Below are 18602 nucleotides of genomic sequence, written 5' to 3' on the forward strand. Positions count from 1 at the left end.
GGGGGGCGGGGGGAATACTTATGCATGAAGTTCTCTCCCATAAGCCATGTGTAAGGGGGGGAAAGTGATGTGATGCACAGCCTTTGCGCTGGCCCCTTCACACCAAGGTGAATTTCATGAGAAAGCATTTTGCCAGAGACGCATCAATCAGACTGGCTATTTGCTTCTGTCCTTTGATAAAACTCAGCATAATGGATGAAGGGCTAGGAATCATTTTTACTTTAAAAAAAAAAAAAAAAAGCATTCTCAGCAGACAGCTTGCACACCAACTTCCTAAAAGAAGAGACACTGTTTTCCAAAAAAACCCTTCCATCAGTTAAGCCTTCCTCCTTCAGTCAAACACATTCCACCTAGAAACACATCCCAGAACTTTGCTATAAACAGCCACTCAGTTTCTGTATGAGCAGAAACAAAATGTTCCATTCAAAACAGTCTCATTTATATATGTAGATAGATTTGAGGTTTAAATTGTATTTAACCACTTCAACATTTTATGTGCCCCAAATACTTTTTTTTTTTAAAAACTTTTCGATTAATTGGGAAGTATGACCAGCTGCAAACAGCAAAGACGGAAGTGAAACACTAGGGTTTAATGGGGTGTTCTATCTAGCGCGGGTTAATAATTCTTCTTTTCCCTGTTTTGGTTAAATGAACATTCTCTTACCATTTGTCTGGTTTGTCCGTGGTTAGGCAGACCTAACAAACAGGAAAGAGAATAGAGCTGGTAAGACCATTGCTTTTCCAAGACAGAAAAAAAGTACAAAATCAAAACACACGCAGCTATGATTGCAACTGTGTTGTTTTGCTAAAACAAGAGTTGTCTACCAAACTAACTTCTCCCCTCCATGAAAGGTAACTGAGAAAAGAGCTTCCTTAACAATATGGTTTGAAGAGCAGAGCCCCCAAGTTAAAAACATGTTCCATTCGCTCAGTCTTTTCTCCGTTTACTCACACCTTTCTTCAAACTACCACTAAAAGCACACCTGCTCTTTCACATCTGAGGTTTTCCTCAAGCCATGGGAGTTTTAGTTTTGGAAGAATTTGCTGACATCAAGAAGAAAAGTGGAAGGTATTATACACTGTCAAGACAGCAACAAATATCTTTCCTATGATCCCTGGATCGCCAGGGAACTCTTCAGCTCAGATGTTAGCTACAAGCTGTTAGCAAACAGATTGTATCTTCTGAACCTCCCACAAGTAAATACTTCCATAGGTGTAGCTCCATCAGTCACAGCGACTCTAGCTATCACACAAAGCCCTTCCCCAGCAACACAAACAGCACCATAAAGCACAGAGCACAGTGGCTTCACTTTACTAGCTTATTTGCTATACTGTCCAATACCCTACGGATGCTGCCATAGTGAACTGTACATATATCAGATGCTGCAGAACACACAAAGGTCTTGGTATACAAAGAGAATGATGTGTTGCTATACGGCAGCAGGGTATGGCACAGAATGGACTGGGAGTCCTAATAAACCTTTATGTTAGCACCATTTAGTTTTCTAAGATGCTCCCAGAAAACACCATTTCATCAACATCAGTGCACCAGAACATCTTTCTCGGCCCCTTCTGGCTGAGAACCAAAATGTCAGTACATCAAATCCAACAGGTACTACGGGACAGGCATCAGCAAATGCTGTTGCTGGCTGCAGAAGTTATGAGTACAAGTTCTGCTTTCATATTTACAGCAAGCTGCCCAGGCTCCCAGCTTGACTTTTGAAACTTCCCAGTGCTAATGAGTTAAGCTGTGACAAAACAGCAAAGCTTTTTAAAGAATCCAGCAAAACGAACTTTTACAGCTCATGGTCTCTACTCCCAACAGATTCCTTGAGATTCTCCTTGGTAAAACCAAACACAATGTACTCATAGCAAGTATGCCAGGAAACACACGGCACAGCAACGTATCGGGAGGGAGGAAGGCGGAACAGGGGACATTTGCTGAGCATTGAGTATCACGATGCTACATTAAAATCAACAGTTTATATCAAGTGTATTTTCCATTCTGTGTAGACGTATGCTGTCAGCTACTTCAAACAAGACGACACACAGTTTCAATTTTTGCCACATTTTTGTGCCTAAGGATCCACAGAGATGAAGAAATAGATGCCAGAAGGATTTCCATCAAATCTGTAGAACAGATGTACCAGGCACCAAGCAAGAAGACCAGTAACAACCTTTGGATGTTGACAAAGGCAATGTAGGCGCCAGATAATCACTCCTTTTTACATGGGAGCTGCAATCGCATCCAAAACACAGCTGTGAGCAGCCATTTGAGATGGATTGACAAAGAGCTCCGCGGATGCTGGGAAACAGCACAGCCAGCAGGATGTAACCTGAATTTGTTGGCTTCAGAGCCAAGCTCTAGCACTTGTTTTTTTCTTCCCCCTTCCGTAACAGAACAATAACATTTTCTCCATTCACAGGAGCTCCGAGAGACATAAATCAACTCATGCTAGTCCCTGGATTGAAGCCACGCATCTTATTTTGACCACACTCCTGTTCAGCTCTTTTCTTGTACTAAGAACATGCTTGATGCCAGAAAAGACCGGCCTATAGGAGCAGCTGATTCGCGGCTGCTGCGATGACTATTGCTGGATGTACAACAGACAGCAAACAGTGTTATTCCCAAGCACCAGAATATACCCAGAATATTCCATGGTGAGAAGAGATGTTGAGACTGACACCAACTGAGCCAAGGCTGAGCAGAACCGCTACTTACTGTGAGCCTCAAACCTTCAGGGCCCTCAAACAGCAAAGCAGCAGTGGTTACAACAGGGACACACCTCACCCCTAAGCTGCAATTTCTAGGACAAAGCTGCCCATGACAACTTTTTGCTCCAGTAATATAGGACACAAAACAAAGTTACAGTTTCAATGCAATTTATACTCTTGCTATCACATTAATAAAGATCAATTAGCATATTAATCTTATCTGTGAGTTTTCCCTTTAGTCACACTTTGTTTAACTGGTATTTGAAAGAATAAATATAAAAACAGAGACTAAAAAGACTAGCTTCAGTTTGCAATTAAAAAAAAAAATCATACTAAAAGCATATGCAGCTGAAGCACTGCTATTAAATGAGCAACTTTTACCCGCAATGGTCACCAGAGAGATGCAGAGAGACAGCATAACATTTGTAACCCATTGCAGAACAGCTGTCAAGTCAATAGGATGCATCTGTCCTGGAAACAATGGATTCTCACCCAAAAGTTTTTGGTGGCTTCTGTGCGAGGGATGAGGTCTGCAAGACAGGCACCTCTAACAACTAAACCAATCCTCCGTCCCTGGGTGAGGAGTGGTACAGACGGGTACACAGATCAAGGTTTGACAGAGACTTCTCACATACATGCATCCACAAGCAGATTAAAAAAGTAGGACAACATATAAATATAAACCAGGAGCAAAATCCAACAGGGTTCTGGCAGCTCCTCTACAGGAAAGAAACCTTGTCTTTATTTTATGGAGGGATGTCTAGAGAAGCCACAGGGTAGACAGAAAGTGTGAATATTCCTTTCAATGATATCTAAGGTCCAACTGCTTGAATTTACATAGCTCCACATCAGAAACACTGAGCTCCTTCAAATAAGGAAAAAAAAAACCCCTCAACAAACAAAAAAAGGTGACTAAACATTTAAAACCACAAAGTGTAAAGGTTTACAATGATGAAGCTAAGAAGATCTTCCACTCTTCTGCAGCCAAAGAAATGGAAACATATTCTGAAAACTCAGGGTTAAATGTTTTTTTTCCATAGCACTGAAAAAAACAAAAGCCCTACAATACCTTCTCCCATTCAATTCCTCCTGCCAAGGTCTCCTCTATAGATTGAAAAAAATAGGAAGTCCCAGAGGATAAAATGTAGACAAGGTAAACTGAAGGTGTGTCCGCAGATAAGCATAGATGTCCTTTGCCGCAGACGATTCCAGCATTGTTTTATCACCATTTCAGTAACAACTAATCATACTACAGAGATTAACTGACACCCTCAAAGCATGCCTCCACTGCCCACAACTTAGTGCCAAGACCTCCAAACTGTTCCTCCAGCCTAAGCACAATTACTGAGATTTTGGCTCAAAACCAGGCACAGCAGGTTACTATGCCCTAATGATTCTTTCATTCTTCAAGTATCAAAGCATATACTTTCATGCAAAAAACAGGCAGGTGGGGAAGGACTATCACGAACAGCAAATGCAAGTCTGTTACTGCTGTTACTTTACAGCTTTATCTGTTGGGGATGGGGGAACGACCTCTTAGTCAACCAACTTGTTCCTTTCCCAACAATCTCATATCCTTTGAATCTAACGCTTTCAGATTTGTTACATTTAAAATGAGAGAAGACCCAAACTTCCTGCAGCAGCTAGAGACCACCCCAAGAGCATGCTGCAGGAGTAGGGAATTGCTGGCGCCCGATAACACAGAGTGGAGTGGGGGAATCTGATTTCCCAATGGAGAGCAAGCCAGCACATCCGGTCCCACCGGAAGCCTGAGCGTAGATGTGCACGCTCTTTGCTGACCCGGTCCTGTTCCCTGTGAGTCCGGCGAGAGGACCTCAGCATCTGAACAGCACCATTCAAAAATTACTCCCACTGCACAAATTCAGCCTGCTTTTTTGCCAACTCTACACAACACACAACTGCCATTTCAAGAAGCGTGAGAGCCTAAACCCTCAGCAGCGTGCCCAGCTCGGACTGGACTGCAGGGATATTTCCATGAAGTTACCACAGCAAGCACGAAGAAGGTGCAGAGTAAGCACTAATCGTGGCCACTTTTCTACTTGGGCAGAAATCTTCCAGTGCTTTTCTACACCTGAACATACACACCATTGCCTGTATATTTACAGACCATTTCACAGTTTGGCACAAGAAGTCTGTACAGAGCTGACCCTAGTACCTAGGAAGAAGAGCAGCCCAGCTTTCAGTCACTGGGTTAAATTTATATTCACTCGAGCTTACGAACTCCGATCTTTAGCATATCCACCACACACAAAAATACGGGTCCTTCATCTCATGTTAACATAATTGATTTTTTTTTTTTTTAAACCAATCAGGACACCAAGCAATTAGTCACAGATGGTATTTTGTTTTTAACTTCTGTTTACCAAGGAGAGGTATCATAAAGAACATGCAATATGCAGTAACATTCATAAGCACGTGTTCAGTCACAATGAATGTAGAGAATTTAACACACACTTTCATATCCAGTAAGTTTACTATACTTTCAAAAATCCATACACTCTTCATACGCATTTTCCTTTTCCAAAAGTAATCCTCCTCCTGGGATTCCATCCTTCCCAGCAGTAACAAAAACATCAACAGTACCACATTTGTGAGCAAGCTAGAAAAAAAATATAAAAATTCATGCATGAATGAGGCTGGATGAACAAGGATTTCACTTTCAAGTTACTGGTTCACTTGAAGTAGTCTCTGTGTGTTGACATATACACGCATACAGTTTTTGCAAGTGTATACGAAGGCTTTAGTACCCCTCTCTCAAACTGCCAAGAGTGTGTTACCACTGCGAGTGGATTGAGCGTCCACCTTCGAACAATCAAAGGCTATAACTTTCAGGAATGCAAGTGCAACAAGCAGAACAGAGCATAAACTGTACCAAACACCACCTAGACTAACATTTTCTGAAAATTCCGTCGTACATAAAAACAATGTTAAAATTGCAATTTACTTACCTAAGTAAGTTCCTACCAAGATTGGCAAAGGAAAGGGAAAAAAAGAGATTTAAGGTTAAAAAAAGGAAAGATTCACATAGTTCAGAACACAGTAGCCCAGCCCCATGCAACAAATACAGAAACACAGACTGTTTTGGTTGCAGTGAAACACAGAAGTGATCACAGTTCTCTGTTGGACAGATAAACCCAGGACAACATTAAACAAACAGTAACTCCAAATGCGAGATTCCACAATGAAAAGTTATTTAAGTTATAAAAGTTTAATTTTGTATGGGTAAGTAGTGGTTTGTTACCAACCTCCTTCCACTAGCCCCTGCACATTAACCTCATTGGATTTGGACAGTACTTCCTAAAATGCTTGGTCTAATAGTTCACATTAATTTGCTTCACAGTACCTCACAGATGATGTGTTTGTTCGTGCAAAGCTGCACCTTCTGCTGAAAGTACTTTCAAGGACCCTACTAATACTTTCTGGGCCATGACATCCAACTACAATGAATCAGTAGGTAGCTACCCTTGGACAACTGTTGGAATGCAGAGCTGCTATCCATCTTGCTGTTGAGTCAACCAATACTATCCACCTGCATTCCTAAAAAAGCATCACAGTATATTCTGGTCTGGCTGTAACACATGAAGTGGTTAAAAAGAAGAGGCAACAAAACTATGCACCAGACTACTTTAGAATTTGCTGATCCAAGCTATGTAAACTAGAAACCACTAAATTATTCACTGTTCCACTCACAATTGGGAGTATTACACATAATATACATACGTGTATGTGCACATATATATATGCATCACATGTAGATTCTACTTAATTACAAGTTCAGGTTTTGTACTGTCAGGGGCATTTGCAATTCTGCCCTTGCATTGCTATGCATTCATTTCCTCTCATTAATTACACCTGCTCCCTACCACTGCCTTGGGATATGCACTCTCCACTCACTGAATCAACATTCACATCCTAATCCATGCCATGCCCCATATATGAAATGGTTTTCACTAGTTGATCCACAGAGCATAATGCCCATCTCCTGATTTCACTTCCAGATATTTCTGCGTAACACTAAAAGAAACTAATCACTGAATCACAGCTAAGCTGAAGGCAAGTGGAAGAAAGTTTCACTTAACATCTGAATACAAAATCCTAAGTACGATTCTCAAAAATAATCTGTACTTTTGGCACATAATCTAAATTTGGGGTGTCCAGAAAGCATTTCAAGCAACTTGTCATTCTTTCCAGCTGTGCTGCTGCTGGCAAGAAACAGTTCCTTTAAGCAGCACTGAACATTTTCTTTCTTGACTCTAGTCAGCATTACACTGGTCCAGATATCAAGAGCTAAAGCCAGGATTTTTCCCCAGTACCCCATGTATCATATTATTCATTAAAGGACCAATACTCTCTGCTGTTTACAGTCATTCCTGGATGGGCAGATTTCGTTTGGCTGGTTATCCTCAACTTTGGAAGGGCAGTCAGGGCCACCGCTGATAAAAGCAGAATTTTAATGCAACTTGTACGTACAGGTAACTCCAAATTTTCTGCAAGGTCGAAGTCAGCCAGAACAAAAAACTCTGAGGTAAATCTGGTCACCTACATAGTTGATGCTAGAGACTGCTCTTATTCCCACCTCGGTAGCTGGTTTTAATCAAGAACAGTATTTACACTTTCATGCTCATCTCTTGATAATTAAACTAATACCATGCTAGGCTGATGAATGCTTCCAGTTCTAGGAGTTCATTCGTGTTTCCCCAAAAGGAAGTGAGAAACAATGAACCAAAACATGTTAAATTAGATTGACATTCCATTTTGGTTTAGAAATCCCTAGTAGCAGAAGCAAGGTATTCCAACAGTTAATTAACCTCATTCAAAAATCTGCAGCTTTTTTCCAGCCAAAGTTTTTCTACTGTACCTTCTGGCTATTGCAGCTCATTATTCCTTTCCTGGCTAGACTAAAAAGCCCTCTATTATTACACTTCTGCTGCTCCTGTCAGCTGAGACAAACATCTACAACTTCCACTTTGATAAAAGCATGTTCCATTATACAGTGTGTTTTCCAGTCCCTTCACCATTTTCATGGCTCTTCTATAAACCCTCTCCAATTTTCAGCATTCGATCCACTACCATTTTATCAATGCAAGTTTGTTGCTGGGAAAAGCCTTCCCTTTATTTCAGCTACTCATTCATGTTCTCTCTTTCTGCCAATTTTAGAGTGCATGTGATGACCCTGAAAAACAAATTTGATTAGATGAAAACTAACATGGTGTAAAAGAGAGGGGAAAAAAAATAAAAATCTAACAATGCTCCCTCCCTTCCCTCAGGAGGAATTTGCACAGACAAGTATCCCATAGACCCCATGCTGGATAGCTGTGATGAAAAAAGTAAACAGGGTCCAGAACATAAAACATCCTCTCTCTCTCTCTCAGAAGTTTCATGGCAAATATTGTCAGTTAAGTTCCAGAACACTAATGAAAAAGCAATAAACTAGTATTTTTTTAACATCTCACTGTACCCGACAGCTTATGAGACTCCATGTACTTTTCATACTCCAAAAATAGGATTCTGCAGCAATTTGTCCATGCTAATCTAGTATTGAAGGAGAGCTGGGAAGGGCACTGTATGCTTAATGATGCCTCCAATGCGACTTAAAGAAGATGAAAACGAAGCAGGTGGAAGAACTACACCCTTCTTATAAAAAAAAGAGTGGAGGGAGTGAGAAGAGATGAAACTATCTTCCTGTTCTTGGAATTCAAGCACCAGTCAAAATGCTAGATGCCTGGCCAGACAAATCATATGCAAAGCATGTCGAGTTCAGCTCTCTAGGGTTAAGCAGGGATGAGTCAGAAAATGAAAAGTTAAAAGGTACTTAGCTGGAGTTACAGTAGCAAGAGAAAAAACAAACAAAATTCCAGAGGAAAGTACTCTTCTAAGTTCAGCAATTTCCAACATTACCATAATTAGTTTTAACTAGTTCTGGCTGCAGCCCACTAACAACAGTCTCCTTTCCTTCTCCTCCTTGATCTCTCACTGCCAAAGTTTCCCCTTTCCCAGCCTTTCCTTACTTCCCATTACGACCTCTCTCCACACAGAGTTCAACCTGACCAACCGGCATCTGCCCTTAGACTAGGCTTTCCATCTCCAACCCCTCAACCCTCAGTCATCATTCAGACACATTTGGGAACGGTGTTTCCATTTACACAGGAACGTTCATCAAGGCACTTCACTGCTTAATTTTTCTGAGGGATGAACTCTGACCACTGACCACCCATCGTCCTAAATACCAAGGGGTGGTAGAGTCACAGATGAAAATCTTCCAGCAGCACTGCCTGAGGGAACACTCAAAGCCCTACATGAACAGTTCAATATTCAGCAGTGTTAAACAGCCTAATTCTAAATGAAGGCAGCAGGTGCCAGGGGAATTTAAATGCCTTAGAAACCTGGCCACCAATATATACATATAAACATGGATCTTAATGCTTTACACTAGGCAAAAATACAAGCTGTTACATGGCTCATTCCCTGCAAAGCCATCTCTTGATTTTATATTGCTCTATGACCTGTCCATGAGGAAAACCCTACTAACTCATCACATGCAATCAACTCAACAACCAGCCATAATTTACAGTATACATACTTCAACCATGAATTTGGAATTAATAGCCCAGAACCAAAAGGCTTGTATCACCAGCAAAGAGACTTCAGCTAAAGCCCACCCTGTTATAGTTGTTCACTGTCACATGTCAGAGACTTTGACAGTGACCTGTCCAAACCATAACTTCCAGGTGCCACCAACACAGCACATCAGAACCCTGGATAATTCATATAACACTGCAGTAGGTTAACATCTCCTTGAAAACTATTTCAACATAAGTGGACAAAGTGTCCTCCTGCACCTAAATTTGTGCACAAAGAATATTTTCAGCCTCTCCATGCAGTCATCTTAACACCAGCTTTTCTTTGCAGTACACTCCTACAATGACCCAAAGCAGACAGTATACCACCACGTGTCACTAAGGGAAGAGGGAAAACCATAAAAGCAACACCCCCCTGCCCCGCACAATTTCCTGTAGTATTTATAGGAGCTATGTACATGAAGAATCTGACCACTTATAATAATTAATTTTTACTCTCATTTTTCTTTTTCTTCTATTTTAGGTCACTTATAATCCAAAAATCAGCCATTCTGGATAGATAGATTTATTTGAGTCCTTTTACACTAACTCACTGGCTCCTAAATTGTGGTCACGAGGCTTCCTCACTCTCGCTGCCATTCACCCCTTCTTCACAACAGTTCCAACTTGTGCTTTTCTTCTCCTCTGACCTCCTCCTCTCCCTTCCCACCAGCAGCCTCCCAGACTAGAAAGCCTGTATGACTCCATCCAGAGCCAAGGAGAAGTCTCAGCACCATATTCCCAGTTCCAGCGCAGCACAGGAAACCGGCATTAGCCATGCCCAGAGCCAGAAAAGCTTACCAGCTCACATGCAAGGCAACTGGGAACCAGTGCTAAGCGGCACCGGCACACAAACTGGCTCCAGGCCAGAAACAGCTCCACCAAACTTCCACCATCTGTTTTCCGATGCCCAGCAGATCTCAATCCAAATCCTTTAAATCTTGTTTCCTTGCAGGTGGTTCCCTTCCCTCTGTTTCAGCAAAGCTTCCAGCAACGCTGGGTCAGAAAATATTCCAGATGTTGAAATTCTAGCATGACAAACATTTTCCATTCACAAATAAATCTCAGCCAACAAGTTTTAAGCTGAACTGCTCACAAGAATATCCAGTTAACACTCACTACCCCAGCAGGTAAACAGATTCTGGGACTGAACTGTACTCCACTACCTAGCGGTTGTAGGAACAAATACTACAAGTATTTCAGTGGCTGGCTGAGAACAGACCGAGCAGATAAAGGATCAGGCTCTTGGTGAGAGCCCGCCCCTGCACAACTACACACGTGTGCTTCAGAGAAACATGTATTCTGAGCAGCCTGAACAGGTACTTCACCAAAATCTTTCTGCAAACTGCTCCAGCAGCAGTTATGATGAAATGTATCTGACCAAACATGTATACCAGCAGACAGATGTTTTAAAACGCTAAAACAAGAATCCTCCATTTCCAGCAAGTAAATGGTCAGATTATCAAATCCAGTGCTTTACACAGAGAGAGCCTGAGGGAAGGATCAGGTCTTCTTCCACCTCCCTCCTTTGGGCCACATCATCTCAGAGCTTCAGAACTGTGTCATCTGCTGAGTGACTCAGCAGTCCCCTTGCTGATGAGGACATTTAGCAGGGAGCAGCAGTCATGCCCATAAGCAGGTAGTCGCTAGGAGCTGTGGAAATTCAGTGAGCTGCTCCTCACCTACATCCCTCATTATTGGACAAAGCTTCCGAGGAAGCCAAACTGACCAAGGCAGGAGGGTTTTGTTATTCTTCCCAAAACACAGAAGTTAGAAAGTGCATTAAGAACTCAGCAACACAATATAAATTCCCAAAGAAAGCAAGACAGTAGAACGATCACTGTCCTCATTTTTATCGTATTCTCTGCATGCACTTACATATGCATGCATGTAAATACTGGTAACAGCCATCCACTGTCTCAGCCATTAAACACAAAGCTTAACATGCAGTGTGGGCCATTTCACGGTAACATGTAAGCTTTAGTTTTTGCGTTTCCCTGTCTCACGATGACATTTGTATATCTTAACCATTCAAAATCGGTCTGTTCTACTGAATTTGGTTAAGTGACATCGTATGTACAATTTCCTGCATTATCACAAACTAAAGCTTCTGAGGTCTATTCAGTAGTCAGAACAGATTAATTTTTAACCTGTGGAAATTCTGAAAACCATTATCTACATCAGGTAGAGAACACAGTCTCTCACCGGTGAGACTGTCCACTCACAGTGGAAAACAGAGGCTTGAACTTGGGACTCAGTGTGAATACTGTCTTCTACTTCTTTTGGTCAATGTGAATTTGAAGTAGTTCAGGACGCATGAAACTCTGGTTTCTTAAAAGTCAAACAGTGAAACACCACCTCATTTCAAACCATCACTGCTTTCAGCAGTTTCACAAAACTGCTAGAAAACTGTTCTGTCAACTTGAGGAATTAGTAATCAATTCTGAACATAGCACTTCATGTCTTCAGTACAGTTGTGTGACTTGTCATCTGCATGTGAAAAGCCTGGAAGGTGAACAGCATAACCATGGGTGGAAATAGTTACCCAAGGAACACTTAGACATCAACACAGAAGGTGCACACAGACTCATTAGCCACAAAGCACAGACAAGCCAGCAGATGAAACTAAAAATCACTCTCCTAGCATAAGCTGAGCGCAGCTTCAAGGTCTTACCCCTGCTAGGCATCAACAGGCGCTTCTTCATGTTGCCTGATAGAGCACAAGTGAACAGAAAAGAGAAAAACATCACATCAGCAACCTGAACAGCAGCAGTTTAAAAAGTTCTTAATGTTAAAAGACAAACAACAAGATATCAAATGTTTGTAATTGTATTTTAGATAAGCCACATACAAAGTTAAAATTAAAGGTAAAAAATGAGAAAGATTCTCTGTACCTCCCTCCCGGCTCAGAGTCATCATTAAACCAACTGTTCCTTTCCCCTGTTACGGAGAGCTACCTTCCATGTTCTCACTCCAGTTAAGAACATTTGAACAGACCTTTTTGTACTCATCTGAGAAAAAGACTGCACTTTCTCTTCCCCGACACTCTCAGGCAAGAGCAACTCTTCAGAACAGAGCCCTGGAGTCTGTGCCAGGAACATCCTGCGCCTATCTCCCACTTCAAACACCTTCCCCATGCCTTTTATTCTTGAGGAGATGAAGCCCAAACTCCACTGCACAGAGTGCTCACTGACAGGGCCAACAAAAGCAAATGCTCTGGTTCTGTGCAAGGCAGGAGCAAGTTTATTCCATACCAGATCTGGCATGTCTGCCTCCCTCAGCTAAGCAGCAGCCTGCCTTTCTCAATGGCATGCAGCCTCTGGTAGCTTTGCTGAAAGCCAGGTGATCCACATGTTACAAAGCCACCTGGGAACTGCACAGGTACTACCTACAGGTTAAAAAGCTGTAAACCTCAAAAGACAAAGGAAACATCACTGGAAAAAGCTATTAAGGTTTTCTTCGTACTATTGATTTAAAAACTGAAAGGAAGTTTCTCCTTCACTATCCGATTTGTAAGGTTGGTAAAGCTAGGCAGAGTTCCACTAGCACAGTAGCTTTATGTGCATGCACCACCCAGGCAGCACGCATCATGTGTCCCACCCAGAAGGAGAAATGGGACAAGTGACTTTTACAAAAGGAAAATATTAAGCTCTCTCAAGAATAAGAAACTCGGAATTTATATAAAGGACTACAGTTTTAAATAATCTCCTTGTACACCGAAAGGACAGAAGAAAAGGTCTATGTAGACAATATACATTTTGCAGAAAAATATTTACCATCCATTCCATTGTGTTGTTCATAACTTCTTTTTCCCAGGATAGTTGGGGACCCATTATTAATGACAGGCGTAAACTTAGCAGGAGTCAGATTGTTGAGAGAACTGGACAAGCTCTTTGCAGGATCTGGTTTCGGAGGACATGGATGAGACTCTGTTGTAAAACACCAAGGTGGGGTTTTTTTATTAGTGAAGATACTGGAATTATAAATCTGAAAACAAATGTATATAGAACCTGCAAACTTCCAAGAAACCGAGTATACCTCCCCTTATACACAAACTAATCTCAGGCAATAATTTTGACTGGATTGCTTTTTATATAAGGCATTTTAAGTATATTTAGGAATTCACTTCTACTGAAGACGTTAAAGCCAATGTCATAATATTATCCTGTAATAAGAGTTAGATACAAAGTGCTTTTGTTATCATTTCCAACACACTATTCTCCTACAATTTGGGATCATTTTGGGGGTGCTCTATATTAAAAGCCATCTTTGGGCAGTCATACAACACCTCTAAACTCTGGCGAAAATTACAACTTTGACAGTTTTGCAAGGTTTGTAAAAAATACAATTTCTAGACTGACCAAACAAGCGAGGATTTACAGCACCACCATAAAAAACACACAGAATCTGAGTTCAAACTTTTGGCCAAGGCAGAGATCAAGCACACGCTGCTCAACTGAAAAGATTTTGAGAAAGTTACACGCAACAGCAAATGGAAGCTTCAACCAAGCTTTTCTCTCACAGCCCCAACGGCTGAGTAACATATAACTTAAAGCACACTGAGCACACCCCCTCCAAAAATACGTTCTTGCCGGTCCACCAGCCTCCCTCCGTTTCTTTCACTCCCTTCCCTCAGCTCAACAGTCAAATGGACATCCTGACACAGCGTTAATGAAATCTCAAAATCTACTGCTACATTCTGTACAACTATTAAAAGCAGGATTTTACCCAACAGCAAAACTTCTTCATTTATTGGCTTTATTTGGTTGTACCACACATGTCCAAAGGTTTCTCAATCTGTGTATCTCATTACTATACTGTAGAAGTACAACACTCAGAGAAGCAGTAAATATTTAATGAACCCTGAGCCTTACAACATTTCATGAATAAAAATGTTCAAAGAAACATAAAATCAACTCCAGTGTTTCAAATCAAGAGTAAAAAGGCAATCAATTTCCTTGTTAATCTGGAAGTCTTCGAAGTACCACTATCCAAGCTAGCTCTCTGGGGTTAGACTTAACATTAAGACTGCTGTAACAACCTGACACATGTCTTCAGGGTGCCTCTAGCAATTGAGAACACCAGGGAAAATGATTTTGCATTCATTTGGGGTCAGAGCTGGCATGTCACATAGCTGGCCTCTTCCAGCACCTAAAACTTACACCAAGGTCCTGGACAGAACTACTCAGTATTCCCCCACAGATCAGCTGATGAGGCCCAAGTTCTCATGAAAACCATAAAAACAAACCCCCAAAACCCCAAGAAGTAATGAATGTAAATATAGTCCCCTTGTCTAGCTGCAGCACAGAACAGCCAGCAACCAATTCACAAGCTGTGAGACATGGTTCTGTCCTAAACCCAACAGGCTTGTTGGAGGACTCAATGCAGGAACTACCTCCAGACAGCTCAAAAATTGGAACAATAGGACTGATCAATTGTTCCCAAAACAGTATATTCATGACTCCATTAGCAGATGGTAACTCGTCCCCCATATATATTGGAGGCCACAGAAAACACATCCCTCCCTTCATTTGAGAAAGTTTCTGATACAGCTCCAGAGTGAGCCCAGAGAGGAATACTGAGCCACTAGTCTGTCAAATTCAGTAGGAAAAGGAAAAAGGACAAGCTCATGGGAAGGTTTTCATGTGTTTTTTTTTTAATCCAGAACCAGTATCTAAATCTAGAACCAAATGTAAAAAGAAATAGTTAGCAGAATTAGCTAGTAGGGGTTTTTGTTTGGTTGGGAGTTTTTGCATTTGGTGGTGTTTGGGTTTTTTAATACCTAAATACCGGAGTACTGCTTCTAAAGGCTTTCGAACCACTTGTTTTAATAGCAATGGGTTTTCTGACGCCTCAGGTAAACGTGCTGTGCCTGTAAAATAAAGAAAAATAATTAGAGGGTAGGTAAAGACATTTAGATATTATCGCAAAACTAAATGAACAACTCAAGTGTCCTGAAAGAGCTTTCAAATCAAAAGGAATTTTACAGGTTGCAAGCATATCTTGGCAACAGGACACAAATGCAGAATGCTAAATGTAATAGCAAACATCATTATTTTAAAACAAACAACTCATGAATTTTCAAAGTTATTTGTCTAGCCTACAATCAGTTAGAACGCTCCGCAAGTACATCTAGATTTTGTGAAACCACAGCAAGCTGCATGCAAGACAGCATCTCAAGAAGTTGCAACTCAAATTTTATAGGAAATGAATCTCAGAGGGCTCCTTTGCAAGTAGGTCCCAGCTGCATCACCACTCACATTCTGCTTTGATTGCTGCACTGTTAATAGGCAGATAGGGATGTCTTGCAGCATGCCAAGGGCGCAAGATATCTCGACATAAACGTCTGGCAATTCTTGTCAGTTTTGTTGTATGGAGATAGAAAGCTTGTCGTGTCTTCATAGCAAACTTGGGACTTCCACTGTTTCGTACTGGCACACCATGAGGACTCTAAGAAGAAAGAAAAAGAAATACAGTTTCTAAAAAATAATGATTAGAACGTATGGTTTTAAAGAAGAGAAAGAATACCATATAAAATCACTTTCAACTACTGATTCACAGACTTAACAGATACATTATTATAGATGACAATATTTTCAGCCCAGCTATTCCCCATTTCCCAAATCCTACTATCAACATTTGGAATTTTCTTCCAAAATATCTCAAAGGATAAAAGGAAGGTAAACGTTTTCTCTTCACAGGGAAGTGTTTATTTCTGTGCTGTCCCAAGTTTTAAAGTGGGGATCCAAAAGCCAGACCCAAAGAAGTTATCTGATGCTATCACATGAGTCAATGTTTACAAAGCCAACAGAAAGACTCTCAAACTTTAGGTGCTTAGAGCTGCTCCAATGTGCTGGTTTTGGCTGGGAGAGAGTTAGTTTTCTTCATAGCAGCTAGTAAGGAGCTGTGTTTGGATTTGTGCTGGAAACAGTGTTGATAACACAGGGATGTTTTAGCTGTTGCTGAGCAGTGCTTACACAGAGCCAAGGCCTTTTCTGCTTCTCACCCCACCCCACCAGCAAGAAGGCTGGGGGGGCACAAGAAGTTGGGATGGGACACAGCCAAGACAGCTGACCCCAACTGACCAGAGGGACATTCCAGACCATACGGCGTCATACTCAGCATATAAAGCTGGGGGAAGCAGGAGGAAGGGGGGGACGTTCTGAGTTTTGTCTTCCCAATTCACCGTTACTTGTGATGGAGCCCGCTTTCCCAGAGATGGCTGAACACCTCCCAGCTGGTGCGAAGTGGTGAATGAAATCCTTGTCTCGCTTTGCTTGTGTGTGTGGCTTTTGCTTTACCTATTAAACTGTCTTTATCTCAACCCATGAGTTTTTTCACTTCTTACTCTTCTGACTCGCTCCCGCATCCCACCGGTGGGGGGAGTGAGCAAGTATCTGGGTGGGGCTTAGTTCCCATCTGGGGTTAAACCACGACATCTGAATATACAATGCAAGCTCCTTATAAAAAAGCATTTGTAAGAGGGAAAGGAAAATCAGAAAGCTGTGTGGCTAAAATATACACCACAAACTCACTGCCCAAAGCAAACTTACAGCATGCAGGAATGTTTTTGTCTCAAAGTTGCCAGAATTTCTGTTTTAATTCTTAACCTGAACTCAATGAATGCATTTACAGAGTTGTCAAATATTCACTGCATGTAACAGAGAATAATACTGAAAGACATTTATCTACTACAGAGAGCAAAAGCAGTATCTTCTTCATGAAAAGCAACTAAGTCAACCAACAAAATAATGAAAGTAGTATCTTGTTATCTCAAACCTGCCCGTGGTTGGAAAATAGGAGGAAATTTCAGTTTGGGGAGAACAAGGCTTTCCCCTATCTGACTATTTACATACTTTTTCATTAACAAACAAGAGGTCTAAGTTTGATAAAACCTGGCAGTTATCTCAGCAGTTAGGTAGCTTCAGAGGGCAAGCAGAAGCTTGGAAAGGACAGAGGTTAAATGAAAAAAAATAGAACAGGAAGGGAATGATAGCAAAGACGAGGACAGAGGAAAGAAATTAATCTAAGACCAGAGCTCAGTGTGCACTATCCTTCTGTCCATGTGATGCAGCTACTTTTTCCAATCAGCTCAATGTATGATGCTTCCAGACAGAACTTCCACCAAAATCAGAAAAATTTTGAGAATTTATATTTTTAACTAAAAGGGGGAAAAATTAAACAGAAGACACTCATACAATGCTTACTCAAACCTATTCAAAAGGAAGGAGTATTAATTAAAAAAATGGGATGAAGTAGAAAAACAAGATAAGGAATCTCTAAAAAGCCACTACCTATTTCTATTTTGGGTACCTAATGTTGAATGTGCCTTGGGAAAGGGAACAGGTTTCAGGAAATAATGAATTTCTTTAGGGGGGGCAAAAAAAAAAAAGAAAGACTTCTTCCCCCTACAGCAAAAATCATGGAAATCTAATACCAGAAACACTGGCTGGCATTTCAGTTTTTCCTACCTTCATTAAGTTCTCCCATGCATTTGATGGCTAGTTTGCTAAACAAATTATTTTAATTCCCCCCTCCCCCAGGGCAGTACTTGGCAACAGATTACTTATAGCTGAAGTTAACATGCCAGCTTTTGCAAGACATGAAATACCAAACCCAAGAACAACAATGGAGGCTGAAGGCATTCTTTTTGTTGTTAAATATTTAAGAACAGTGAACAATTAGTTAGATATCATGGCACCTAGCTTTCAAGGCAAGAGCACCGAGCAGACTGCTTTGCAGATACCTACCAAATTATTGCGGTTTGGTCCTGGTCTCTCCCCATCTAACCGTGTTGGCATTTTCAAGCCACCGTATTTCTTCCAGTACGTCCAACAGGATGCACAGAGGCGACACTGCATGTTAGGGGGACCCCAAGAATACCACTGGTAAGACTGTGTGGCTAGAGATAACAAAGGTGGAAATTATATATATCCTTAAACAGGATCAGTTTTCAGAGTTTATTCTCTTTAGAACCATCACAAAAGAAAACCCACAAAAAGACAGTGCAGAGCTCAAATAGACCTTAAAAACCTGATGATCGCTTCACTGTCATCACTGCTGTTAAATGTACTTGTGATTTCAGCAGAATTAATTAGACATATAAACCCCTTTTAAAAACATGAACAGAAAAAAAACAACCCAAACTAGTTAGGATGGGAAAATTTCCTGCCGATGAAACTAAAAGCTCTCATTTTACAAGACTGGTAGGCAACAATTTCTGCAGAGCATGGGAGAGAGGGGCTTCAG

At 41.2% G+C, this 18602-nt stretch overlaps 1 protein-coding gene across 1 annotated transcript in view; it reads right to left on the reverse strand.

Moving 5' to 3' along the window:
• The window catches only part of MTA1 (metastasis associated 1), a gene marked incomplete at its 5' end in the record, with an annotated part of 72363 nt that overhangs the window by 7267 nt on the left and 46494 nt on the right, over positions 1–18602 (reverse strand). The window contains 7 exons of the mRNA XM_010290048.1: positions 665–696; positions 5685–5696; positions 12028–12063; positions 13130–13282; positions 15136–15225; positions 15614–15803; positions 18104–18255. Of these exons, the coding sequence (XP_010288350.1) occupies positions 665–696; positions 5685–5696; positions 12028–12063; positions 13130–13282; positions 15136–15225; positions 15614–15803; positions 18104–18255 (665 nt within the window). The remainder of the gene's footprint in view (positions 1–664; positions 697–5684; positions 5697–12027; positions 12064–13129; positions 13283–15135; positions 15226–15613; positions 15804–18103; positions 18256–18602) is intronic.

Source organism: Phaethon lepturus, unplaced genomic scaffold (assembly GCF_000687285.1).
Source record: "Phaethon lepturus isolate BGI_N335 unplaced genomic scaffold, ASM68728v1 scaffold25366, whole genome shotgun sequence".
NCBI lineage: Eukaryota > Metazoa > Chordata > Aves > Phaethontiformes > Phaethontidae > Phaethon > Phaethon lepturus.